The 24,953-nt window shown below is 49.8% G+C and overlaps 1 protein-coding gene across 3 annotated transcripts in view; it reads left to right on the plus strand.

Annotated features, from left to right (window-relative positions):
* Positions 1-24,953, plus strand: part of HMBOX1 (homeobox containing 1) — an 85,199-nt gene that overhangs the window by 41,410 nt on the left and 18,836 nt on the right. For all 3 annotated transcript variants that reach the window (XM_066594878.1, XM_066594882.1, XM_066594883.1), the window contains exon 3: positions 20,515-20,985. In XM_066594878.1, the coding sequence (XP_066450975.1) occupies positions 20,515-20,985 (471 nt within the window). The remainder of the gene's footprint in view (positions 1-20,514; positions 20,986-24,953) is intronic.

The raw sequence follows: 24,953 nt of genomic DNA on the forward strand, positions 1-24,953 counted from the left end.
CGCTCACTCTGTCGGCCATCGGACCCCCACAATCCGAGTTCAAAGGGAAGCGACAGTCCGGCTGTGATTACACGTATGATGGTCACGGCGCCTCATATCCTCGACTGTGATTACACGTATGATGGCCACGGCGCCTCGTATCCTCGACTGTGATCACACGTATGATGGCCACGGCGCCTCGTATCCTCCTCCTTGCAGTAATATGCATTGAAGTGATACATGAGGGGGGTGATGGTTTTGCCTGGCGCTAGAAGTAAATGTGGCATCGTGTCCTATAGGTTCCCCTTGTATATCCAAGCACTCTATTAACCTTCAATGCCCAGCACTTCACACTTGGGTCAGGTCTGGATGGAAGACGTCTTACCAGGCTTACAATGATGATAAATTTGTGTGATTCGAGAGTCTGGATGCCAAGCAGCCCCCGTCTTGTCCTTGGCAATGAGACAATGAGATCCCTAATGCTTCTATTGTCGGCGGCGGCTGCTATATTTAAGCTGCTGTCACTGTATAATAGGCCGGAGGGGGCGGGCGCCGTTATTAATGGGCATGTGTCGAGGATGTGGAGCTCTTCTTCATTTCCTCCTTGTCCTTTTTATTTTCTCCTTTTCTTCCATTCTTATTTTTGCAGCTGGATAAATATAAAATCTTCAAGTGTCACTTCAAGTGCTTCCTCTCCGATGGCACCATGAGAATTGATGATCTCGTCTGAAGGTGGCCATACACATTAGATTGTCAGCCAGCGTTGTATGGAGACCTCCTGACTCTCCGCCGATGGCAGAGGAGTTAAAGGGGTTGTCCCGCGCCGAAACGGGTTTTTTTTTTTTTCAACCCCCCCCCCCCCGTTCGGCGCGAGACAACCCCGATGCAGGGACGTACAGAAAGCTTACCGGAGCGCTTACCTTAATCCCCGCGCTCCGGTGACTTCTATACTTACCTGTGAAGATGGCCGCCGGAATCCTCTTCCTCCGTGGACCGCAGCTCTTCTGTGCGGTCCATTGCCGATTCCAGCCTCCTGATTGGCTGGAATCGGCACGTGATGGGGCGGAGCTACACGGAGCCTGCATTCTGCACGAGCGGCTCCATTGAAGAGAGCAGAAGACCAGGACTGCGCAAGCGCGGCTAATTTGGCCATCGGAGGGCGAAAATTAGTCGGCACCATGGAGACGAGGACGCCAGCAACGGAGCAGGTAAGTAAAAAACTTTTTATAACTTCTGTATGGCTCATAATTAATGCACAATGTATATTACAAAGTGCATTAATATGGCCATACAGAAGTGTATAGACCCACTTGCTGCCGCGGGACAACCCCTTTAAGGATTGGGCAGCTGGATTTTAATATCCCAATCCTTCGTTTCTGGTAGAGATAAGCTACTGCCCTTGACGTACTTTCCCCTCCATGGTCAAGTTACATGCTCAGCCAAGCGTACATGTTTACGGGGAGGTCTAGAGAGATGGCTGCCCGCCCTTCGGCCAGTAGCGATTTTTAAATGCATGGCTCTTCAAGGAGGCAGCCATTATTTCTTCTCTCCCCGCCCCCCTTGCACTAGTGGGAAGTTTAGGGAGGAAGGGTAGGGGCTAAGGAAAGGGGTGGGATAATATCCCAATAAGGGGCGGTTGCCCCAATGTTTTGATTGGCGATCAACAAGAGGTAATTGTCTATCAAGTAGAAACCGTGCACCAACACAGTTTAGCCCATGATCGGGTTCAAATCTCAGGTCTATGTAATCCCCCAATTCAGATGGATCAATCTTGTTAATCGAAGTTCAACTGGAAAAATCAAAGATGGCGGACTAGGCTGATGCTTTTACAGCCACGGTTTCTGCTGGCAGCGGCCATGCTTTTATATCACTATGAAGGCTGGAAAGACCACCTGACTACAACCACCAATCACAGTGTGCAATACATTTCTTCTAGGTATATCCTCTTGATCACTTGAACTTAGTTTCACAAATCCTAAATCAAAAAGTGTTGGCGCAATGCTTTATGCTTAAACCAAGTTCAACAGCTGATCGCAGTTTACCTGAACCGGGTCAGGATCATGGTTGGTACAGCAGCCCCAGGTAATTCGGATGGTTGGTACCCCATTCACACGCACTGATAAAATCCCCAACCTGTTCATTGCTGCCATGGATTAGTTCCAGTGAGTTACAGTGGGGCTCGTCCATGTGAATTGGCTAATCTGTAGCAGAAATTAGAGATGCGGCCCCTCCTTTCTGTGGATTATCTATAGAATTGTTGCCCCTTCAGGCAGCAGTTTGTCCTGCAAGAGGTTGCAAGCCAACATTTGCCGTTTCCCTTTCCTCATTCATCTGCCCTCAAGGGTCGGTCCATACATACACCTCACGCCAATGTAATTACCCCCACACACACTCCTCTGTGCAGGCCGGATCTTCTTTCCTCCGGCCGGCAGCGTGCCGCACGCATGCGCCGCGCACAGCTTTTTTTTTTTTTTCTAAACGCCTGCTCTCCGGCGTATCCCCAACACAGCACATATACAGCTGTGGCTGTGCGGCGGATACGGACGGCTTCCATAGGCTTCAATGGGAGCTGTCTGTGCAGCACATCCACAGGAAAATGGAGCACGCTGCGATTTCTTCCCATGCGTGCGACTCACACGGCAGGACGAAATCCCATCCACATGCTTTTAGCAGCCCTACAGATGCTAATGCATCCCTATGGGCAGCAAAACGCATGGCTCTCCCGTGTGGGTGGGTGGGTGTGTGGGTGGGTGGGTGGGTGGGGGGGCACACTCTATTTTATTAATAAAGTCCGCACGTGGACATTGGGCCTAAGTCAGGGGGGTTTTCTGGTTTTATGTAAATCTCATTTTTCTTATTCATTCTTGTAAATGATAGGTTCTACGGCTTTCTAGTTATGCTTCATACTTCACTTCCTCACGGCTTTCAGAATATTTGCCATCTTTGAAGATTTCAAACTTGTTTCATTCTGAGGCTGTAATCCTGTGCATAGCTCATCCTGTTCTCAGCTGAGAAGTAGATAGTTCTATCCAGTGTAGACAATGCTCTGTGAGCTCAACAGCCCAGAGTCCAGAATGATACATTGTAGACAGCTCATCCTGCTCTCAGCTGAGAAGTAGATAGCTATATCCAGTGTAGACAATGCTCTGTGAGCTCAACAGCCCAGACTCCAGACTGATACATTGTACACAGCTCATCCTGCTCTCAGCTGAGAAGTAGACAGTTCTATCCAGTGTAGACAATGCTCTGTGAGCTCAACAGCCCAGAGTCCAGACTGATACATTATACACAGCTCATCCTGCTCTCAGCTGAGAAGTAGATAGTTATATCCAGTGTAGACAATGCTCTGAGCTCAACAGCCTGCACTCCAGACAGTTCATTATAATGTGTCAGTCTGGAGTCCAGGTGGTTTAGCTCACAAAGCATTGTCTAGGCTGGTTATAGCTGCATCTACTTTTCAGTTAACAGCAAAATGAGCTATGTACAGGATTACGGCCTGTGAATGGAAACAAAAGTGTTCTCATTCACTGAGAGCAAGCAGAGATCTTAAAAATTGTGAAAAATGTAACGTTGAAAGTTTATTACAGATTTTCATGTATACAGAGAGTAAAGTGTACCTGCACTTTCAGAATAAGCCTATGCTATGATGTCTCCATACACTGTACACATAGGGAGCAGGGTCTCTGTCTCTGTCTCTTCTCTGAGCTGGTGGGTGTAGCCTGCTGCTATGATGTCTCCATACACTGTACACATAGGGAGCAGGATCTCTTCTCTATCTCTGAGCTGGAGGGTGTAGACTGCTGCTATGAGGTCTCCATACACTGTACACATAGGGAGCAGGATCTCTTCTCTATCTCTGAGCTGGAGGGTGTAGAGTGCTGCTATGTCTCCATACACTGTACACATAGGAGAGCAGGATCTCTTCTCTATCTCTGAGCTGGAGGGTGTAGACTACTGCTGTGATGTCTCCATACACTGTACACATAGGGGAGCAGGATCTCTTCTCCATCTCTGAGCTGGTGGATGTAGACTGCTGCTATGATGTCTTCATACACTGTACACATAGGAGAGCAGGATTTCTTCTTTATCCCTGAGCTGGTGGGTGTAGACTGCTGCTATGTCTCCATACACTGTACACATAGGAGAGCAGGATCTCTTCTCTATCTCTGAGCTGGAGGGTGTAGACTGCTGCTATGATGTCTCCATACACTGTACACATAGGGAGCAGGGTCTCTGTCTCTTCTCTGAGCTGGTGGGTGTAGACTACTGCTATGATGTCTCCATACACTGTACACATAGGAGAGCAGGATCTCTTCTCCATCTCTGAGCTGGTGGGTGTAGACTGCTGCTATGATGTCTCCATACACTGTACACATAGCGGAGCAGGATCTCTTCTCTATCTATCTCTGAGCTGGTGGGTGTAGACTGCTGCTATGATGTCTCCATACACTGTACACATAGGGAGCAGGGTCTCTGTCTCTTCTCTGAGCTGGTGGGTGTAGCCTGCTGCTATGATGTCTTCATACACTGTACACTTAGGGGAGCAGGATCTCTTCTCTATCCCTGAGCTGGTGGGTGTAGACTGCTGCTATGTCATCTCCATACACTGTACACATAGCGGAGCAGGATCTCTTCTCTATCTCTGAGCTGGTGGGTGTAGACTGCTGCTATGATGTCTCCATACACTGTACACACATAGGAGAGCAGGATCTCTTCTTTATCCCTGAGCTGATGGGAGTATACTGCTGCTATGTCATCTCCATACACTGTACACCTAGGGAGCAGGATCTCTTCTTTATCCCTGAGCTGGTGGGTGTAGACTGTTGCTATGATGTCTCCATACACTGTACACATAGGGAGCAGGATCTCTTCTCTGTCTCTCAGCTGGGGGGTGTAGACTGCTGCTATGATGTCTCCATACACTGTACACATAGGGAGCAGGATCTCTTCTCTGTCTCTCAGCTGGTGGGTGTAGACTGCTGCTATGTCTCCATACAATGTACACCTAGGGAGCAGGATCTCTCCTCCATCTCTGAGCCGGTGGGTGTAGAATGCTGGTATGATGTCTCCATACACTGCACACATAGGAGAGCAGGATCTCTTCTCCATCTCTGAGCTGGTGGGTGTAGACTGCTGCTATGATGTCCCCATACATTGTACACATAGGAGAGCAGTATCTCTTCTCTCTCTCTCTGAGCTGGTGGGTGTAGACTGCTGCTATGATGTCTCCATACACTGCACACATAGGAGAGCAGGATCTATTCTCTATCTCTCTGAGCTGGTGGGTGTAGGCTGCTGCTATAATGTCTCTATACACTGCACATATAGGAGAGCAGTATCTCTTCTCTCTCTCTGAGCTGGTGGGTGTAGACTGCTGCTATGATGTCTCCATACACTGTACACATAGGGAGCAGGATCTCTTCTTCTCTGCAGCATACACATAAAAAATAACATCAGCGTGAAGGGCATTAAACAGCAGTACTAAGCAGTGTAGATGTGATTCCAGTAGCAGTAAATCACTTACTATTAGCAGCAGCCATCTACAGAAGTCTGTCTCCCTCTCCTCACCATAGACTTCTATGGGAAGCATGAGTGCAATTTCCACCCACCCCTCCCTTCTTATTTCCTGTAATTCATCGTGTCTCTTTTACTAGAGCAAGACTTCACACAACAATGGGCAGTCAACAGCAAATTAGGACGGAGACCCCAAGCGACTAGAACTTGAACAAGATTTTTTAGCACAAATACATCATTTTAGGTTCATTGATATCCACAGGATAAGGAATAACTTGCTGATCAATGAGGGGTCCCACCGCTAAGACCCCTGACAATCTCCAAAACAGGACGCCCATGTTGCTGCGGGAGTTGCTTCACCCGACGCTCAGTGACGTCGGAATGAATGCAGTGCTGACTGAGCATGCACGGTCAGCACTCCATTCAATGGGGCCGATGGAAATACCTGAGCGGGTGCTGCTCGGGGATCTTTGTAGTTGCATGTAAGGTGAATAGAGCGCTAGTGCACTTGTAGGACCAGCGCTCCATTCAGTCGTCTCCTTGTTGGGAATGTCAGATCGTCGGGAGTCTCGTCATTGAGATCGCCACGATCAGCAAGTTATATTCCCTATCCTGGATAGGAGAGCTCTTGCAATCTTGGCACAACTTATTTAAGACCCTTTTACATGGCCTGATTATCAATCGTGAAGGTCCACTTGCTGGATTGTAGGTCCTTGTAAGAGAGGCAACAACCAGCCAATAAAGTGGGTAGCGCTCGTTCATCAGCCTATTGGTCGGCTATACGTCTGCCCATGTGAATGGGAGATGTACAAAAACTCCATGGGGACAAATGATTGTAAATACCAGCGATTCTTGGCCCGTGCAAAACTAATGTATACAAGTGCCGATCAACATGCTTAGTCAATAAGAGCTCTTGACATCAGGCCAAGAGTTGGCTAGGACCTGTAGGCCTCCCTCACACAGACTGTTCTGTACAGCTTTTAGCGCTGCCTTTTCAGCGCTTAGAACAAGCATCGCTGTCAATCTTTGGCCGTTTTCAGCCATGCGTTGCCCGTTGAAATGAATGGGAAGCTGTTTCAGTGCTGCTGAAAGCGTGGCACAACTTGGTACCACGTTTTTGGAAGCGCTAAACGCAAGCACTAGCTACACTACCAAAAAAAAAAAAGGAATACTCACTTAGCTGGCACTTTTGGGGTCCCGGCCACTGTTCTCCAGAGCTCCCGGAAGGCTGCTGGGCATTTATCAAGCAGACAGAGGATCTTTTGCTAGTGACAGGGATTGAAATCCCCGCTTCCAGCAAGAGATTGCTCTAATTGGCTGAGCCAGCCAGCGATGGGCCGGGTTTAGGCCTTAACCCCTTGGCGATGGGCCGGGTTTAGGCCTTAACCCCTTGGCGATGGGCCGGGTTTAGGCCTTAACCCCTTGGCGATGGGCCGGGTTTAGGCCTTAACCCCTTGGCGATGGGCCGGGTTTAGGCCTTAACCCCTTGGCGATGGGCCGGGTTTAGGCCTTAACCCCTTGGCGATGGGCCGGGTTTAGGCCTTAACCCCTTGGCGATGGGCCGGGTTTAGGCCTTAACCCCTTGGCGATGGGCCGGGTTTAGGCCTTAACCCCTTGGCGATGGGCCGGGTTTAGGCCTTAACCCCTTGGCGATGGGCCGGGTTTAGGCCTTAACCCCTTGGCGATGGGCCGGGTTTAGGCCTTAACCCCTTGGCGATGGGCCGGGTTTAGGCCTTAACCCCTTGGCGATGGGCCGGGTTTAGGCCTTAACCCCTTGGCGATGGGCCGGGTTTAGGCCTTAACCCCTTGGCGATGGGCCGGGTTTAGGCCTTAACCCCTTGGCGATGGGCCGGGTTTAGGCCTTAACCCCTTGGCGATGGGCCGGGTTTAGGCCTTAACCCCTTGGCGATGGGCCGGGTTTAGGCCTTAACCCCTTGGCGATGGGCCGGGTTTAGGCCTTAACCCCTTGGCGATGGGCCGGGTTTAGGCCTTAACCCCTTGGCGATGGGCCGGGTTTAGGCCTTAACCCCTTGGCGATGGGCCGGGTTTAGGCCTTAACCCCTTGGCGATGGGCCGGGTTTAGGCCTTAACCCCTTGGCGATGGGCCGGGTTTAGGCCTTAACCCCTTGGCGATGGGCCGGGTTTAGGCCTTAACCCCTTGGCGATGGGCCGGGTTTAGGCCTTAACCCCTTGGCGATGGGCCGGGTTTAGGCCTTAACCCCTTGGCGATGGGCCGGGTTTAGGCCTTAACCCCTTGGCGATGGGCCGGGTTTAGGCCTTAACCCCTTGGCGATGGGCCGGGTTTAGGCCTTAACCCCTTGGCGATGGGCCGGGTTTAGGCCTTAACCCCTTGGCGATGGGCCGGGTTTAGGCCTTAACCCCTTGGCGATGGGCCGGGTTTAGGCCTTAACCCCTTGGCGATGGGCCGGGTTTAGGCCTTAACCCCTTGGCGATGGGCCGGGTTTAGGCCTTAACCCCTTGGCGATGGGCCGGGTTTAGGCCTTAACCCCTTGGCGATGGGCCGGGTTTAGGCCTTAACCCCTTGGCGATGGGCCGGGTTTAGGCCTTAACCCCTTGGCGATGGGCCGGGTTTAGGCCTTAACCCCTTGGCGATGGGCCGGGTTTAGGCCTTAACCCCTTGGCGATGGGCTGGGTTTAGGCCTTAACGACAAGCTATTTGCTTAATTTGTTTTTCTTTGTTTTATTTAAAGAGCCATACGTTTATTTTTTTCCTTTGACATATAACGACACGAGGCCTTATTTTTGTGGCACAAGTTGTATTTGCAATGGCATCGTTCTGGGAGGCAGATAATGTTTGTATAACTTGTAGAGGTTTTTGTTGGGTGATATTGGGGCTGAAGAAGTCGATTTTGTGTTTTTAGATTTCAATTTTCCGGCACTCAATGTGCAGAATGAATGATGTGATAACGCTATTCTCCGGGTCGGTGCGATTCTGGCAATAAGTTCTTGCAGGTTTATTTTTTTTCTTGCAACTTCACACTTGGGGGGTTTTGACTGCACTGTATGTTTTCCTAACATTTTTTTTTTCTGTCAACTGTGATTTGTGGTGATTTATTTTTTTTTTTTAATGGTAACATTTAGTGATCCATTTTTTGCAGTGAGTTGCGCTGTTAGCGCCATGTCTTGTTTATTTCACAGCTTGCACTGTACAGGTTAAATAATGTAAGTTTTAACCATTTTTACGTGGGTCATTGCAAACAGCAATACCAAATTTATGGCTCTTTTTTTTCTTTTTACGTACTAAGGAAGGAAAGACGGGTTTTGACTTTTAATTTTTTTTTCTATTTTCTCTAACTTTTATCCCACTGGGGGACTTAAAGGGGTTGTCCCGCGCCGAAACGGGGTTTTTTTTTTTCCAACCCCCCCCGTTCGGCGCGAGACAACCCCGATGCAGGGACTTAAAAAAAAAAAAACAGCACAGCGCTTACCTTAATCCCCGCGCTCCGGTGACTTCTATACTTACCGGTGAAGATGGCCGCCGGGATCTTCTTCCTCCGTGGACCGCAGCTCTTCTGTGCGGTCTATTGCCGATTCCAGCCTCCTGATTGGCTGGAATCGGCACGTGACGGGGCGGAGCTACACGGAGCCGGCATCCTGCACGAGAGGCTCCATTGAAGAAAGCAGAAGACCCGGACTGCGCAAGCGCGGCTAATTTGGCCATCGGAGGCCGAAAATTAGTCGGCTCCATGGGAACGAGGACGCCAGCAACGGAGCAGGTAAGTATAAAACTTTTGATAACTTCTGTATGGCTCATAATTAATGCACAATGTACATTACAAAGTGCATTAATATGGCCATACAGAAGTGTATAGACCCACTTGCTGCCGCGGGACAACCCCTTTAAAGTTCATAGCTCTAGATTGTTTGCATCATGCACTACAATACTTGCAGTGTAGTGTACAGGCCATCATTGTTGCCTGAACCACGGACCATCTTCAAGCCTCCGGATGCCACAGCAGCCCATTGGGATCCCGTGATCACATTACGACGTTAAGGGTTAAATGGCGGTGATCAGTGCTTTCTCTGGTCTCTGCCATTAGAGCAGATGCCTGGCTGTCATCAGACTGCTGCACACCCCAGCATGGGAGACCCACCAGGCTTCTGATGCAGTGCCGCAAAAGGCATATGTACCAGATTAAAGACCCTCAGGGCCGCCACAAATAGGCGACTGGGCGGTCGTTAAGGGTTTGTGGTACCTTCTGATTATACATTATTCCCCCGCCCGCACATACAGTCTTGTGGTGAAAGTATATTTTCTCCGGAGTTTATCTTCTTCCTATTGTGACTAATAATATTTGCTCGTTGCCTGAGCTGTTTACCTTTCTCTTTCCCTTTTGTTGTAAAGTAATTATCAAGCGATCATTAATCAGAGGCGGCCCTGTACGCACCGCCTGGGCGACGGGACGCAGTGCTGGCTCATTTTTCATTCTAACGGAAGTCGCCAATTTAGGGCCAGCGAAGCTCCTGCTGTCGTCTCATGACTTGTGTGAAAGGGCTTTCCTGCTCTGTGTAGATACAGCTTAATCACCGCAGAGCGTTCGTTATCCTGCACCTCTTATCCCATTCGTGTACGTTATCAGAGGAAGGTCAGCCAAGTCCTAAAGGTGGGACTATAAAATTACACACGTAATACGGAGCGCAAACACGCCTAATACGAATGAAACCTTAGTAAAAAATGGTGTCTGATCTGCACAATGCTCTGTGAGCTCAACAGCTCGGACTCCAGACTGATACATTGTACACAGGTCATCCTGCTCTCAGCTGAGAAGTGGATACAATTATATCCAGTGTAGACAATGCTCTGTGAGCTCAACAGCCCGGACTCCAGACTGATACATTGTAGCAAATTCTTAGAGGTTTATGCAGCTCGCAGAGCGTTGTCCTGAATTCATAAAGCATTTCGTTTGTACAGCGATTATCCTCTTAACTTCTAACCAGAAAACCCAATTGGCTGAAGAAATTATAATTTTAAGGAATTTTCTAGAAGTGACCTAAAAAAGTAAGTATTTTAGATGAAATGTATGTATTTTAAAGCTACCCTCTGGTCCTGGACAAACAAAGATGGCCACACCGCTCCCCTGACTACCTGATGTACACAGTGTATTAACAGGCTTCATTAGCGTACCTTTACACATAGGCGCCCGACAGCCTTCCCGCCGACTACTGCCAGGCTATCTCTTCACACAGGAGCAGTCGTCGTTCTGTGAATGAGGTGAAGCGCGTCGGGGAACGTACCAGTCCACCTGCCTCCATTCACGGTAATCGGGCAGTCGTTCTAGTTGGAGTTCCACCTGTTGACATGGCCGATAGTCGCTTGGTATTTAAATCTTTTATAAACAGAGACCCTGGTAAGCGGGCGGCTTTTTCTCCCTCCTAGCCCTGTCGGCAGTCGCATGTACACGGGGCGACTATTTCCCAAATCTGCTTTTTCCCAGCAATAGTTTGGGTGATAAATCGCCCCCTGTGAAGGTACCTTAATGGGGTTGTCCCGCGCCCGAAACAGGTTTTTGTTTTTTTTTCAATAGCCCCCCCCCGTTCGGCGCGAGACAAACCCGATGCATGTGTTAAAAAAAAAAACCTGTTTAGTACTTACCCGAATCCCCGCGCTGCGGCGACTTCTTCCTTACCTTACTAAGATGGCCGCCAGGATCTTCACCCACGATGCACCGCGGGTGTTCTCCCATGGTGCACCGTGGGCTCTGTGCGGTCCATTGCCGATTCCAGCCTCCTGATTGGCTGGAATCGGCACACGTGACGGGGCGGAGCTACGAGGAGCAGCTCTCCGGCACGAGCGGCCCCATTCACCAGGGAGAAGACCGTACTGCGCAAGCGCGTCTAATCGGGCGATTAGACACTGAAATTAGACGGCACCATGGAGACGAGGACGCCAGCAACGGAACAGGTAAGTGAATAACTTCTGTATGGCTCATAATTAATGCACGATGTACATTACAAAGTGCATTAATATGGCCATACAGAAGTGTATAGACCCACTTGCTGCCGCGGGACAACCCCTTTAAGACACTACACATGGATTTGATTGGCTGGTGGTGACCATGTGAGCCGCACTGGCCAGTCATATCAGCATGTAGTGCCTTGGGCCGGGCTCACGCTGGAGGCCTGCAGCAGCAATCCAAAATGCAGGGATAGTTGCAGCACACCAGACAAAATAGGAGATATACTCACTAGAGCCACAATATAGACTTGTTGATGCAACGCTGAAATTAGACGCAGACCCTTCGTCCAAATTGTATCCGAATCACCAAGCAATGTATCAGCAGCATCGGGGTTTTTTCAAAGAGATGAATCAATTGATGAGCTTAAAACTTCACCTTTATTTCGTCCCGCATAAAACAGCAACGTTTCGGCCGTACTCCTGACAGCCTTTGTCAAGCCAATGTATAAAAAATGGATACCTCCGCAGCCATTAAATATCCCATCACCAGTTTCAACACCCAATAAAAACATCTAAAACTTTATAATCAAGCCTAACAGTTTGTTACCTGTGAGCCGATAGGAGCCTTCCTGGACCGAGCAGCTGAATCCATTCTCCGGTGTAATGTGAAGCACCAAGTTTGGAATGGATGTCATCATAGTGCGTTCTTACAAGGTACCTCCCATTGGCTGCCGTGACCAGCTGTTTAGCGCTGTCCAATGGGCTTTACCTAAACGTAATGACGTCTATAATAACGTGTCGCTCGTGTGACGTCATTACGCACCGCCAACGGCGCGGTCCTCTCTTCTATTGGTCCCACCCCCTGGCAACTGTCACTCGTTGTCAGGGGTTCCCTGGAGCTTTCCTACCAACGTTCTGACGTCAGACGTTGAAGCCGCCATGCCGACGTCTGTAACGTCACCTGACCTGCGTGACGACGTCACGCGGCCACGCCTACATTTTCGCATCATCTGCCCTATCTCCCCGTTCAAACACTGAGAGCCTGCCTGTGCCGGAGCGACAACCCACACTAGGAATACACCGCCCAGCAAACTACAATACTATGTATAGCATCTGTTTTTCATGCTACCTAGGTGAATGCACACAAACTAGTATGCAAAACTCCCGATAGCGAAGGCATATCACTGCAATTAACTTCTCCGTTGTACATGGTTTAGTCCATTATGTTTTACGCCACTGTTATACCTAATCTACATTATTAGTACTCCATCTATGGAAACTGGCCCCTTGGTGAGACCAATGACAATAAGAATCGTTTGTCAATATAGGTCAAATACACTTTATTATTTAATCAATAATCCATATTATTTGAAATCTGATAATATATCAAAATAAATCATATATAGATAATGGAATGGGAAGTAGAAAAAGAGGAAATAAAGTAAAAAGGAAAAGAGAGAAAAAAAAGAGAGAAAAAGGTGGGGAAGGGGAAAGGAAAAAAAGGGGAAGTGAAAAAACAAAAGTGACAAAAGAGGGTAAAAATGAGAGAAAGGAAGGGAAACTGCAGTATTAAAGAGAAAAGAGGATTTAATCTACTTCTTGGGTGAATTTTTTTATATCTCATCATCAGGAAAAAGTCCAGAGTCAACATGTAAATTTCTGGCCATAAATGGGAGGACCAAAATAAGGGATGCAGCTGCCCGGTCACTCTAGGCGCAAAACCTTAAAACCACAAATGTACAATTAGATAACTTGACTTAATAGGTATCAACATAAAAGATGTAACAACGTATCTCCCAAATAATTGATATACACTATGGCTCATCTATAAATCAGTGGATTGTAGTCGATGTTAAGACCTTTAGGGTGTATTGTACCTAACACAAAAATCCACTTGGCTTCAAGAGATTTGAGACGTCTCTCTCGGTCCCCGCCCCTTAGATTAGGCTCAACTGAATCGATGACCCTGTACCTTAGTTGGCTGATGGTATGGCCATGTTCCAAAAAATGTTTCGGAACCGGCAGGTCTTTTTTGGACGTTCTGATGGTACTTTTGTGTGCTGAAATCCGACTCTTTATCTCATTAATAGTCTCGCCCACATAATACATACCACACGGGCACTGAATGATGTAAACTACGTATGTGGAACGACATGAATAATGTCAGGAGTACAGCCGAAACGTTGCTGTTTTATGCGGGACGAAATAAAGGTGAAGTTTTAAGCTCATCAATTGATTCATCTCTTTGAAAAACCCCCGATGCTGACACATTGCTTGGTGATTCGGAGGCCTGCAGCAGATTCCAGCTGTGACCCTGCTTACCTCCCATTAACTACTGCGGATGACCACGGAGGCTCGCCGAGGGTCATGTGCAATACAGTTTAGTTTTTTTGGTTTGTTTGTATTTTCTGCACCGCCGCTTAGTGATGACACAGGTTGCCCCGTATTAATTGCATATGGGCTGCGGCTTGGACACCTCCATTGACATCAATGGAGGCCGTCCGCACGGATTCCGCCCAATGTAGAGCATGCTCCGACTTTTTCTTCCATTCTCAGAATATGTGATTCGAATTGGTGAGCGTGAACGAAAAATCTAAAATGCATGGCTTTGAATGCCTGCGGTGTACTGTGTATCGTCTGCATGGACCGCGATCGCGGAATCCGCAATTCATATCTGCCCGTGTGAGCCCAGCCTATGAGTACCAATGTATCCTAATGCATGTCTTTATTTGTCCAGGAGTGAAGGGGTGCAGTAAAGGGCTTGTTCACTTCCGACAATCCCTATTTGTTAGAAGGGGATCTCCAACAATATGCAGATAACAAGAGAACCTGGGGGATGGTGTGCTCCCCAGCCCGGCCCACAGGGGATTGGGGGGGGGTTGTGCTCCTTAGACTAGCCTCCTAGGGATGGATGGGTTGTACTTCCCAGCCTGGCCCTGAGGGGGGGGGGGGGGGGGTGTTGTGCTCTCCAGTTTTGTCCCCTGCGAGTGGATTGAGGGGGGGGGGGGGTGTTGTGCTCTCCAGTTTTGTCCCCTGCGAGTGGATTGAGGGGGGGGGTTGTGCTCCCCAGCTTGCCCCCTGGAGATGGATTGGGGGGGGGGGGGGATGTTCTCCCCAGCCTGGCCCCCTAGGGATGGATGGGGGTGGGAGGGATATTGTGCTCCCCAGCCTGGCCCCCTTGGGATGGGTGGGGGGTGAGGTTGCGCTCCCCCGCCTGAACCTCTGGGGATGGGTGGGGGGTGAGGTTGCGCTCCCCCGCCTGAACCTCTGGGGATGGATTGGGTTGAGGGATGTTGCACTCCCCAGCCTGGCTCTCTGGGGATGGGGGGAGGGGATGTTGTGCTTCCTAGCCTGGCCCCCTGGGGAGGGGATGTTGTGCTCACCAGCCAGGCCCTCTGGGAAGAAGGGTGTTTGCATATTACCCTTTGACGCTGTGCTTCACCGGGTTACCCCAGTGATATTCTTTGCGCACCCCTGTTTTTGGTTTTACTATCAGATACCAGGTTTTGCAATAATACAAAACACACAAAAACAAACATACGGAATCTCCTCTCCCCCCCCCACCCCCCCCCCCCCCCCCTCCAAAAAAAAAAATCATGACCTCTCCTGTGCCCCCAGGATCTTTTCTTGGCTTTTGGGAAGTATAATTTGGTAGTATACTCATATCCATCTACAAGATGTTTCAGCACTCAGAATTACATTTTACACAGCAGAAAAAAAATATAAAGTTCTAGGAGCTGAGCAATGAAAATTCCAGAAGCGCAGGATCCGTGACATGAAAGTGGCCTAAGCTGTTTCTTTTTTTATATAAATTGGGGGAAAACCCCAACTGAGGGCAGGAACTGGTTAAAAATAAGCCCCAATGTACATCTGAGTTCACTCATCCAGACCCAGCAATAACTTCAGGGCCGGACAACTGTCTTATGTGTATTGGGGGGGGGGGGGGGGGGCAGCTGGTCTTCAGGGGAAAGAAGGTTCAGGGAACGTTGAACTTTAATGCCTGATACTATTGTTCCTCAGGTGATAAGCTGGTGCCAGAGCCTTCTGACTGCGGCTTACCTCTGTAAATACATGAACACTTAGGCAAGCCGAAAGTCCATGTGTATGGGAGCTGCCGAGGGAAATGGGATCTGCTGAATGTGTATGGCAAGCTTAAAGTGGTTGTCGGAGACGTTTATTTGTAACATCTGCTCCCGCATGGCAAAAAAATAAAGCGCTTGTACTCCTCTCCCTGCAAGTATCCGGTCGGCAGCTTCGGGTCTCTGCATTGACGTGTTGGTTACGGGCTGCAGCAGCGTGTTCATGGGACATCACAGGCTGCTGCAGCCTGTAAACACATCACTGCAGAGACCCGGAGCTACTGACAAAACTGGCAGAGAGAGGAGCGTATTGTTTCTTTATTACTACTTTGCAATGCAGGAACTGTTTGTTACAGAAAAGCTTTTGGGCAACTCCTTTTTAAGGTCTGCCCATCGCTCATATCGCGTCACAGTGCCCTACCGCTCCCATCCTACAAAGTTAAAGGAGATGTCTCGAGGAAGCAGTTAATTTTTTTTTTTGCCCAGTCCCCCCCATTAAGTACACATTACTAAGCCCCCCTGTAAATGACATTTCTAGCTGGTTCGTACTTACCGTTCCAGCGTTTCAGCAACTTATAAAAGTTTCCTCAAGATGGCCGCCGGCTCTTTCCCCCGTCGCTCGCTGCAGCCCGACGTGCGCGCTCCCGAGACGCCGCCAGCTGTGTCTCCATGGCAACCGGACGCATCGCAGCCGCCGACCAGACGCCCCGCAGCCGCCGACCAGACAGCAGGTAACCGGCGCTAGCCCCTGGCTCCCCAGCGCTAGTTCCCCCGGCGCAGCGACAGCCCCCCCGGCCTAGCGACAGCCCCCCCCATCGCAGCGACAGCCCCCCCCCCGGCCTAGCGCTAGCTCCCCCGGCGCAGCGACAGCCCCCCCGGCCTAGCGACAGCCCCCCCGGCCTAGCGACAGCCCCCCCGGCCTAGCGACAGCCCCCCCGGCCTAGCGACAGCCCCCCCCCATCGCAGCGACAGCCCCCCCGGCCTAGCGCTAGCTCCCCCGGCCTAGCGACAGCCCCCCCCGGCCTAGCGACAGCCCCCCCCATCGCAGCGACAGCCCCCCCCGGCCTAGCGACAGCCCCCCCCATCGCAGCGACAGCCCCCCCGGCCTAGCGCTAGCTCCCCCGGCCTAGCGCTAGCTCCCCCGGCCTAGCGACAGCCCCCCCGGCCTAGCGACAGCCCCCCCGGCCTAGCGACAGCCCCCCCGGCCTAGCGACAGCCCCCCCGGCCTAGCGACAGCGACAGCCCCCCCGGCCTAGCGCTAGCTCCCCCGGCCTAGCGACAGCCCCCCCGGCCTAGCGACAGCCCCCCCCATCGCAGCGACAGCCCCCCCGGCCTAGCGGCAGCCCCCCCGGCGCAGCGACAGCCCCCCCGGCGCAGCCCGGCGCAGCGGCAGCCCCCCCCGGCGCAGCCCGGCGCAGCGGCAGCCCCCCCCCCCGACCCATCACTTACCTGGGAGGCTTCTCGGGGCTGCTGGGCTGGGCTGGTCTTCTCCGCTGGGCAGCTCCAGTTTCTGCACCTTCCTCTAACAGAGGATGGTGCAGAATGGCCGCTTCAGCGCGCTCCCGAGCAGTGACAGCTCGTCTGCGCATGCGCAGAAGAGCTGTAGCGGGGAGCACACTGAAGCGGCTCGTGCTGAATGGAGAAGACCGGACTGCGCAAGCGCGTCTAAAAAAGCAAGCTGCCAGCGAATTTAGACGGAACCATGGAGACGAGGACGCTAGCAACGGAGCAGGTAAGTGAATAACTTCTGTATGGCTCATATTTAATGCACAATGTACATTACAAAGTGCATTAATATGGCCATACGGAAGTGTATAACCCCACTTGGTTTCGCGAGACAACCCCTTTAATGTCAGAGGGGTTATCCCAAAAGTGATTATCACCTCTAGGACAGGTGACAAGTCTGATTCATGGGGGTCTCACCTCTGAGACCCCCACAGGTCCTGACAACAGGGGTCAGGTGTCCTGCACTCCTCCTCACTCTGGGGGGGGGAGTTCTGCCATTGTTTTTGGGTTTTGGTTTACGGTGTATACCTGATCACTTTCCTATCTGATCCGCAGCATTACTGCAACACCAAGTTTATAGAGATTTATTTTTTAACCACTTTTGCCCAATAAAAACACATTTTTAATCCAAACGATTTGAATCTGCATCGCCTCGTTCTAAGCTGCGGCGCTCTGCAAGGGCTGGAGTAGTTGTTGGTACCCGTGTGAGGTACAAGTGACTTTTTGATTGCTTTCTCTTGTGGTGTTGGGGAGGCGAACAAAAGGAAAATGGCAATTCTGGTGTAATAGTTTTAATTATTTTTACAGCGTTCATAGTGTGCGATTACAATATTTTAATTGCCTGTCTGAGTTGTTATGAACGCGGTAATACCCATTATGGGCTGCTTTTATTTATTTTTTTATTCTGTCCAAAGTGTTTGCAACTTTTTAAATATTTTTTTTTTGTAAACTGGATTTTTTTCCCTTAAATTAAACTTAAACTTTTTTGACAATTATTTTTTCTTTTTTTTTTTTAAGTCCCTGAGGGAAATTCGAAGGTGCGATAGTTCGTTCGTGAGGATACTACTCTGCCTTTCTTATGTAGTGCATTCTATTAAGCCTGTGACGACAGCCTATTGGACCCTCCCGGAGGCGGTGCCTAATAGGCTGAGTTAAATGACAGGTATAGAGGACTGCATTAGGTTTCTGGTTGCCATGGGAGACCACTGGTACCTCGCGATTGCACTGCGGGTTGCTGATGGGTGACAGAGCCCCCTACCCCTGTCATCTGCCTAAATGCTGCACTTGTTGTTGATAGTCGAATGTAAGGGGTTAAACTCCCGGGATCTGAGATGTCTCCATTCCTGGCAGTCGTCTTTGGCCGTAGTCAGCCAAGCCCATTAATGAGGCTGTTGCTTAGGTGTCCAGCGATCTGCAGAGCACCTGTGTGAGGCTGGTATATACCGCTATACAGTCCTTGTATGTGGGTGAGATTGGTCTTTGTATAGTAACTGTGACAGTATAGGACACTTCTTAGTGGCCATGGGGTGGCGGTATTATTTGGGCCATGTCCAGTGCTGATTGGTAATATGGGTCTTTCTATAGTGCACTCTGTTCAATATACATTTTAACTCCGAGGTAGGACAGTTGGGTATTGCTGCAGCTCTCTTATACAATATATATCTCTTTTGGAGGCTGTGGGTGCGCTTGCACCCCCTTAAAGACCTTAGCAATGCCCCTGTTAGTAGCAACAGGATGGCGGTATAAAATCGGAATTAGCCCAAGTCATGAACAGAAGCTACAGGGCAGTGATCGATGATTTATGGGAACCGACTAAACACCTGCAGTTCCATAGAGTGAAGAAGCGTAGCGACTCTCTGAAAGGGTTAAGTGCGCCGAGAGAGATGAGACAATGTACTGTAGTATTCCACAAAGAAAAGTATCTAAAAGTTTGCAGCTGCGGGGCGGAGCGTCCTTGAGGCGGTCTGGAATGTAGCGGCGATGATGAGCAGGACGGTGGGAACGAGGAGGGACGGCCAGGAGCCGCATTGTTCTGCCGGCCGCACATCCTCAGGTCTGACACCAGAGTCCCACACTTCTACCTTTCAGCCTGGGAGGCCAAGGCTAAGCTTACGGCTACTTGGCAACTTAGTTATTTGTCAACCCTGACTGAGCAGCATTTGTCCCAGTACCTCTATGTAGAAGAGATCTGCAGCTTTCCAATATACTTTGTGTTTCAATACATCATTTTCTTGAAGATCTCTGCTTGCTGTCACCAAATAGTATCACCTTTGTTTGCATCCAGAGACTGAAACCCCGTCACCTTGCAGATGCGAGTTTACTATTGTGTCTCGCATAGACAATCCTCCTCTACATTCTGGTCTTCGGACCGATACATGTTACCTGCACCGATACATTGTTGCAAACTATCCAGGCAGGAAAGACCTCTGCACTGCTGATGGGCTCACCTCAGAGGATTGTGTCGATGGATACAACTGTAACAAACCCTCAGCTGTGAGACAAATTAGGTCCGCACAAGTGTTCAGCCTCCGGGTAAAATCAGCAGCAAGCAGGTAGGTCTTGAATTTGCTGAGAATCTTTACCTCCGGCACCCACGGTTCACCATGGTAGATCTGCCACAGCGGAAAATCCGCAGCAGCTCCACATCAAAAACTGTGTCGCCATTGCATCGGATTTTGACTTTGATTCGGCTGCGGATCCAGAGGTCATTGCAGCCTACACAGAACGGCGCTCCTCGCCTCCAAATACCGAGCACCAAGAGTGCAGCGCACACCATCACCCAGTAACCGCTACTGAGCGCCGCCACTGGACTGCCTGTCATCAGGTGTCAGATGGCGGTGCTCAGTAGCGGTTTCCGCGTGACTCTTGGCGCCGGCTGTGAGCGCTCAGTGTTTGGATGTGAGGGGAGCGCCATTATGAGCAGGCGTAAATGAACGCCCATCCACAGCTGAATCGCAGTCAAATTCCGCACCAATAGTGTATATTTTTGACACTGTTTGCAGTGCGGAAATGCAATGGATTTTCCGCTACGTGCGAGCGTACCCTTGAAATAGTTTATTTGCGGGTACAGGAGGTAAAAATTCTTTGGAAATTCAAGACCGCTACATGAGAACGGCTCCCTGTCACCCCACCTAATGGCCCCAGGAGTTAGTTTATGGTGCCTCAGGTTCTCTTTTAAAGGGCATTTACTGGTAAAGGAATGTATTCCCATTCCACAAGGTAGGACATAAAGATCTGCTTGCCAGAGGTCAGACCACCGGGGCCATGTGGCCAGCGCACCCCCTATAAGCATTGATCTACTATAGAAGTGGATGGACTGGAGTTTGAGCTTGCACTTCTGACCCATTCACATGGGGTATTTAGGTGCATGGGTTTTGGCATCGCTGGAGACGTTTCTCTTATTCCATATGTAGGGAATATATGCATTTAATAGGTAAACCACTTTAATAATTGCTGCCATGGCACTGTCTTGCTAGTAGGATGACCTAGCCTAACTCGTCTTTGTCTTCTGATTTACAGTCTGCCAGAAACCATGTCGCATTACACGGATGAACCCAGATTTACCATAGAGCAGATAGACCTGCTCCAGCGCCTCCGACGCACAGGGATGACCAAACACGAGATCCTCCACGCCCTGGAGACGTTAGAGCGCCTGGACCAAGAACACAGCGATAAGTTTGGAAGGAGATCCAACTATGGAAGCAGTACCTACAATAACAGCACCGTCCCTGCATCATCCTCCACTGCCACCGCCTCAACACAGACCCTCCATTGCGGCATGTCCCCGTCGCCCAGTAACAGCTGTGACACTTCCCCACAACCTTGCACTACGAATCAGAATGGGAGAGAGAGCAGCGAGAGGCTCCCGACTTCCAATGGCAAGCTGTCCCCGACACGTTACCACGCTAACAGCATCGGCCCAAGGTCGTACAGCTTCGAGGCTTCCGAGGAGGATCTAGACATAGATGACAAGGTCGAAGAGCTCATGAGGTCAGTACAGGGTATTGCATGCAAAACTTTTACAAGGTCCCGTTGTCTGGCAATACGTTCGTTCTTTAAAACGTTAAGATGTTCTCTTTGTCTTTGTCTGGAGGTCAGCTGTAAGAAATGTGTAATCAAACTGCACAAATGTTGATACTAATGGCATAAAAATGCAAAGTTCTTGGCTGATAACTTGATCAAAACATGGGGCCCATCCGCCACGTCCAGATGAACCTTATTGGATGGGTCCCTAACTTTAAAAGACACCTCTGAGTTAAAAGGCCTCTAAATGAATGGGAAAGCAGGACACTTGGCTTATATACTCATTGTAGCAACTGAGACTGATGGGTGAATGAAATGCAGGACAAGAATGTAGGCAAGCACTCCAATACCAATGTGGGTCCACCACAAATTAAATATGAAGCTCCACGTAAGCCATGGCTGCAACAATTACAGCTACAAACATTTGTCTTAACACTCGCACACACTTAATATCTGATAAAGTTCCAATAGGAGTCACCTGAATGTGGCAGATGGGGCCCCATGTTTTGATCAAAATATGTGCTACAAACCTTGCATTTTTATGAAATTAGTCTAAGCAACGGTTGTGCAGTTTTATTCAGATAGTAAATGTGTGTGAGTGCTGAGGCATGCGCCTGTTACTGTATTTGTCGGAGGCACGTCCATGAGTCGTCCTCCTCTACCAACTTGTTGAGGGGGTTATGCAAGGATTTACATTCCTCGCTGGCACCTGCCATTTCTGGTTGCTTCCAACAAGGAGTCATGTAGTATTGTGGACCTTGTCGAAACGCAGACAGAATTGACTGGTCCGATTCTGCAGATGCCGGTAAGGAATATAAAGACCAGTGATGTCATCACCTTCACTTCCGATATGGGTCATGTGGTGTGGATCTCTTGTTGTCAGTGATGATATCATAAGGGGGCTGGATGCTTTGCTCATCTCAATAACTAAGCGGCTCCTACGTCTGTTTCTGCATCGGCCATAATGGAGAAGGGGGCCGACTTATTTATTGAAATGAAGGGTGACATCCGCTGCGGATTCGCGTCTAAAACCTCGTCAATATCCGTAGCGCAAAATACGCCATGGATGTTGTAGCGGCTCCCAGTTAGCATGTCCTAGATAGATTATTAAAGGTGAACCCTACACTATCCAGTCACCTATAGATGATTGGAATAGAAGGGTTTAATGTGGAGTTTCACAAGAGGTTCAGCTTCTCTCTCCCCTGATCTCACACTAATGGGCTGATACAAAGCTCGAATGCGTGGAAAGCCTGTTACTACAACAAACTTTCCCTGCCAGAGCTACTTTGATGATGTCATCGGGTCTGAAGCAGTGGGGTATCTATGATGGCACCCGAACCACAAGCTGTTAGTATCTTGGATGTTTTGCCTGCTCTGGGGCCTGCGATGGCCAACAGAATGAATAACATTTATGTTGCCGCTGCACAGAGCCTAGTAAGCAGCGATGCAAAGTGACAGTGGGGGGGGGGGGTCACAAAGTGCTTCTGTCTATAGATGTAGGAAAGCAGAATGGGAAACCAGTATGGCTGCCACTGGCGGATCATATGCAACTTGGTTTTCAATGGCAAGGCTGCCTAGTCCTATAGCTTCCATATACCATTTACTGCACCATGATTGCTGCGGATGGTGGCACCATATTGGTTTTCACGTGCCCTTCATTACCCAGATCTGGATATGACCAAGACTTGATATCAGAGAACGAATTACTATTATTTTTTTTCTTTGCTTCAAGACTAAAAGTTTCTCCTCGGCTCCCAATCTCGTCACGTCCTCCAAGCGTCTCCACGTAATGTAATCCCCTCCGTGTCTGGCCTCTGTCACACAAGACGTTGGCCTAATTTGTGATTCCTTATTGGAGTCTTGCCCAAAAGAAGCCGTATATCTGAGCAGATCTGTTTCTAATTGTGTTTCCTTCACTCTTTAAGTCGTATTGCTTTTGACACCACGGTTGGTCTTAAGTGACTGAATCACATGTGGAACGCTTCAAGGCTACTGATAGTGACAAAGGGTCCGGCACGTTTCCCTCTGTTTGACGTCATTCAGGGCTTAGTAGAGGATATGGGTCTGGGATAGACAGTTTGGGGTCTAGCCCTGGTATGAAATCATGTATCCATTGTATTCCTTAAAGGGGTTGTCCTACTTCTAGCTATTGAGGACCTATCCTCAAGATAGATCATCAATAGCAAATCAGTTGGCCCGCGAGGGATTAGCGGTCTTCCCGGGCTGGTGTATTTGTGTATTTATGTGTTTTGCTGCAGGAAGCAGACAGCACTGTACATTGCACAGTGGCCTGGGTTGGTATTGCAAGCTGAGTCCTATTGAAGTGAATGGCACTCAGATGGCAATACCAATCTAGGCCACTATACAATTTACGGTGCTGTCTGCTTTTTTGCAGCAAAACAGCTCTGTGCACACATACATTGATCTGGGGGAACAGCTGTGGGGTCCTAGGTGGGGGACGCTTGCTGATCGGCTATTAGGATCACCCCACCACCACCACCATCCCCAGATTGACTGGGAACGTCCCCATCGCGTAGCCTCGCCGGCGGTCTGCTGCATATCTTCCATGCAGACCATGCCGCAGCATGTACAGTAGTAGTAGATCGCATCCACGCCGCGGAAATTGGCCTGCGATGCGGATTTAAAATGTGTAACCAATTTAAGCAATGAGCTTTTGCTGTGGATTTCACGCTTTGATGGCAAATCTGCAAGGAGATCAGCGGCTGCCGGCGGGTGAACTGCGGCGCGTGCAGGTATGGAGGTGGAGGAAGGTTTTCCTCCCTAAACTGGCTCTATGGGGCGCACCGTCACTTTAAATGCCTGTTATGACTACAGTATTTAGGGCCAAGGTAACGTGAGACTGCGTGCCCATGTGAGCGAGCTCTCTGCACCCCAAACCTCTATCTTTATGGGCTCATTCAGAGGTGTCGGGCCGTCCCTGAGGCTATTCACGGGGACCGATGGTCTGTACGGCGTTATCGCTGAAGGTCCTGTTCTTGCCCGCTTTCATGGGGGTTCATGTTTTGTGCCTGTGAAAAATGGCCACCAAAAGCATCGGACACGAGCCGCGCCTTGTGAAAACCGCCAATGGCTGGGAGCACCGCTGCGGGGGGGGGGGGGGGGGGTGTTGCATGGACAATTGCGCACGACGCGAACGCACAAAAGGTACAGTAAAAAAAACGCACATAAATACGCAACTTGCAAATACACTTCCGCCTGTGTGACACCCCACTGTAGTTTGGCCTTCCCTTTGCGTCCATTATTCGGCGCTGCGTCCTGCCCCGACTGCAGCCCCCCCCCCCCCCCCCCGATCCGAACTCCGAGCAACAGAAGATTATTTGTTTTAAGTTTTTTGTTTTCTTTTTACAAAACATTCTGCTCTGATGCAAAATTGCGCACGTGCTTGTAAAGTGCTGGCGGCTGTTGGAGAAGGAACGGGAAGAAAAAAGAAGGAACGGATACGGGGTGTAACAGGAAGCCAACCACCATGCTGCACTGTATTTACAGGGGGGAATGAAGCCACACAAGGTCCCAACGCTGCACTTCAGAATAGGACGGGGATGTGTCGTCGGTGTCGCCTCATAGTGCAGCCACAGGTTTTTGGAACAACCCAATTTGTGTTCTTGGGAACGGTTTTACAGCGACAGACCTTTTTAGTGAACCTTCACCTCTGCGATGCAGTTCATAACGTGCAGAGAGCTTTGTATATATCAGCATTGGGCGGGACGTGAGATTATGGGGCCGCGGGGGTGCAGGTTTCCTGGCATTGACGTATAAATGAAAAAGGATGAACTTGCCCTTGAAGCGTGTTCCTGTTGTGCCTTTAGTCCCTTATAGACCACCAATACTTGTGCTTGTAGATCGGAGGGCATCCTTCTATAGCACTGGGCATTCGCAGCATTGTAGGATTAGGGGGGGGGGGGTTATAATGACCT

The sequence above is a fragment of the Eleutherodactylus coqui genome, chromosome 1, assembly GCF_035609145.1.
Source record: "Eleutherodactylus coqui strain aEleCoq1 chromosome 1, aEleCoq1.hap1, whole genome shotgun sequence".
In the NCBI taxonomy this organism is placed as follows: Eukaryota; Metazoa; Chordata; class Amphibia; order Anura; family Eleutherodactylidae; genus Eleutherodactylus; species Eleutherodactylus coqui.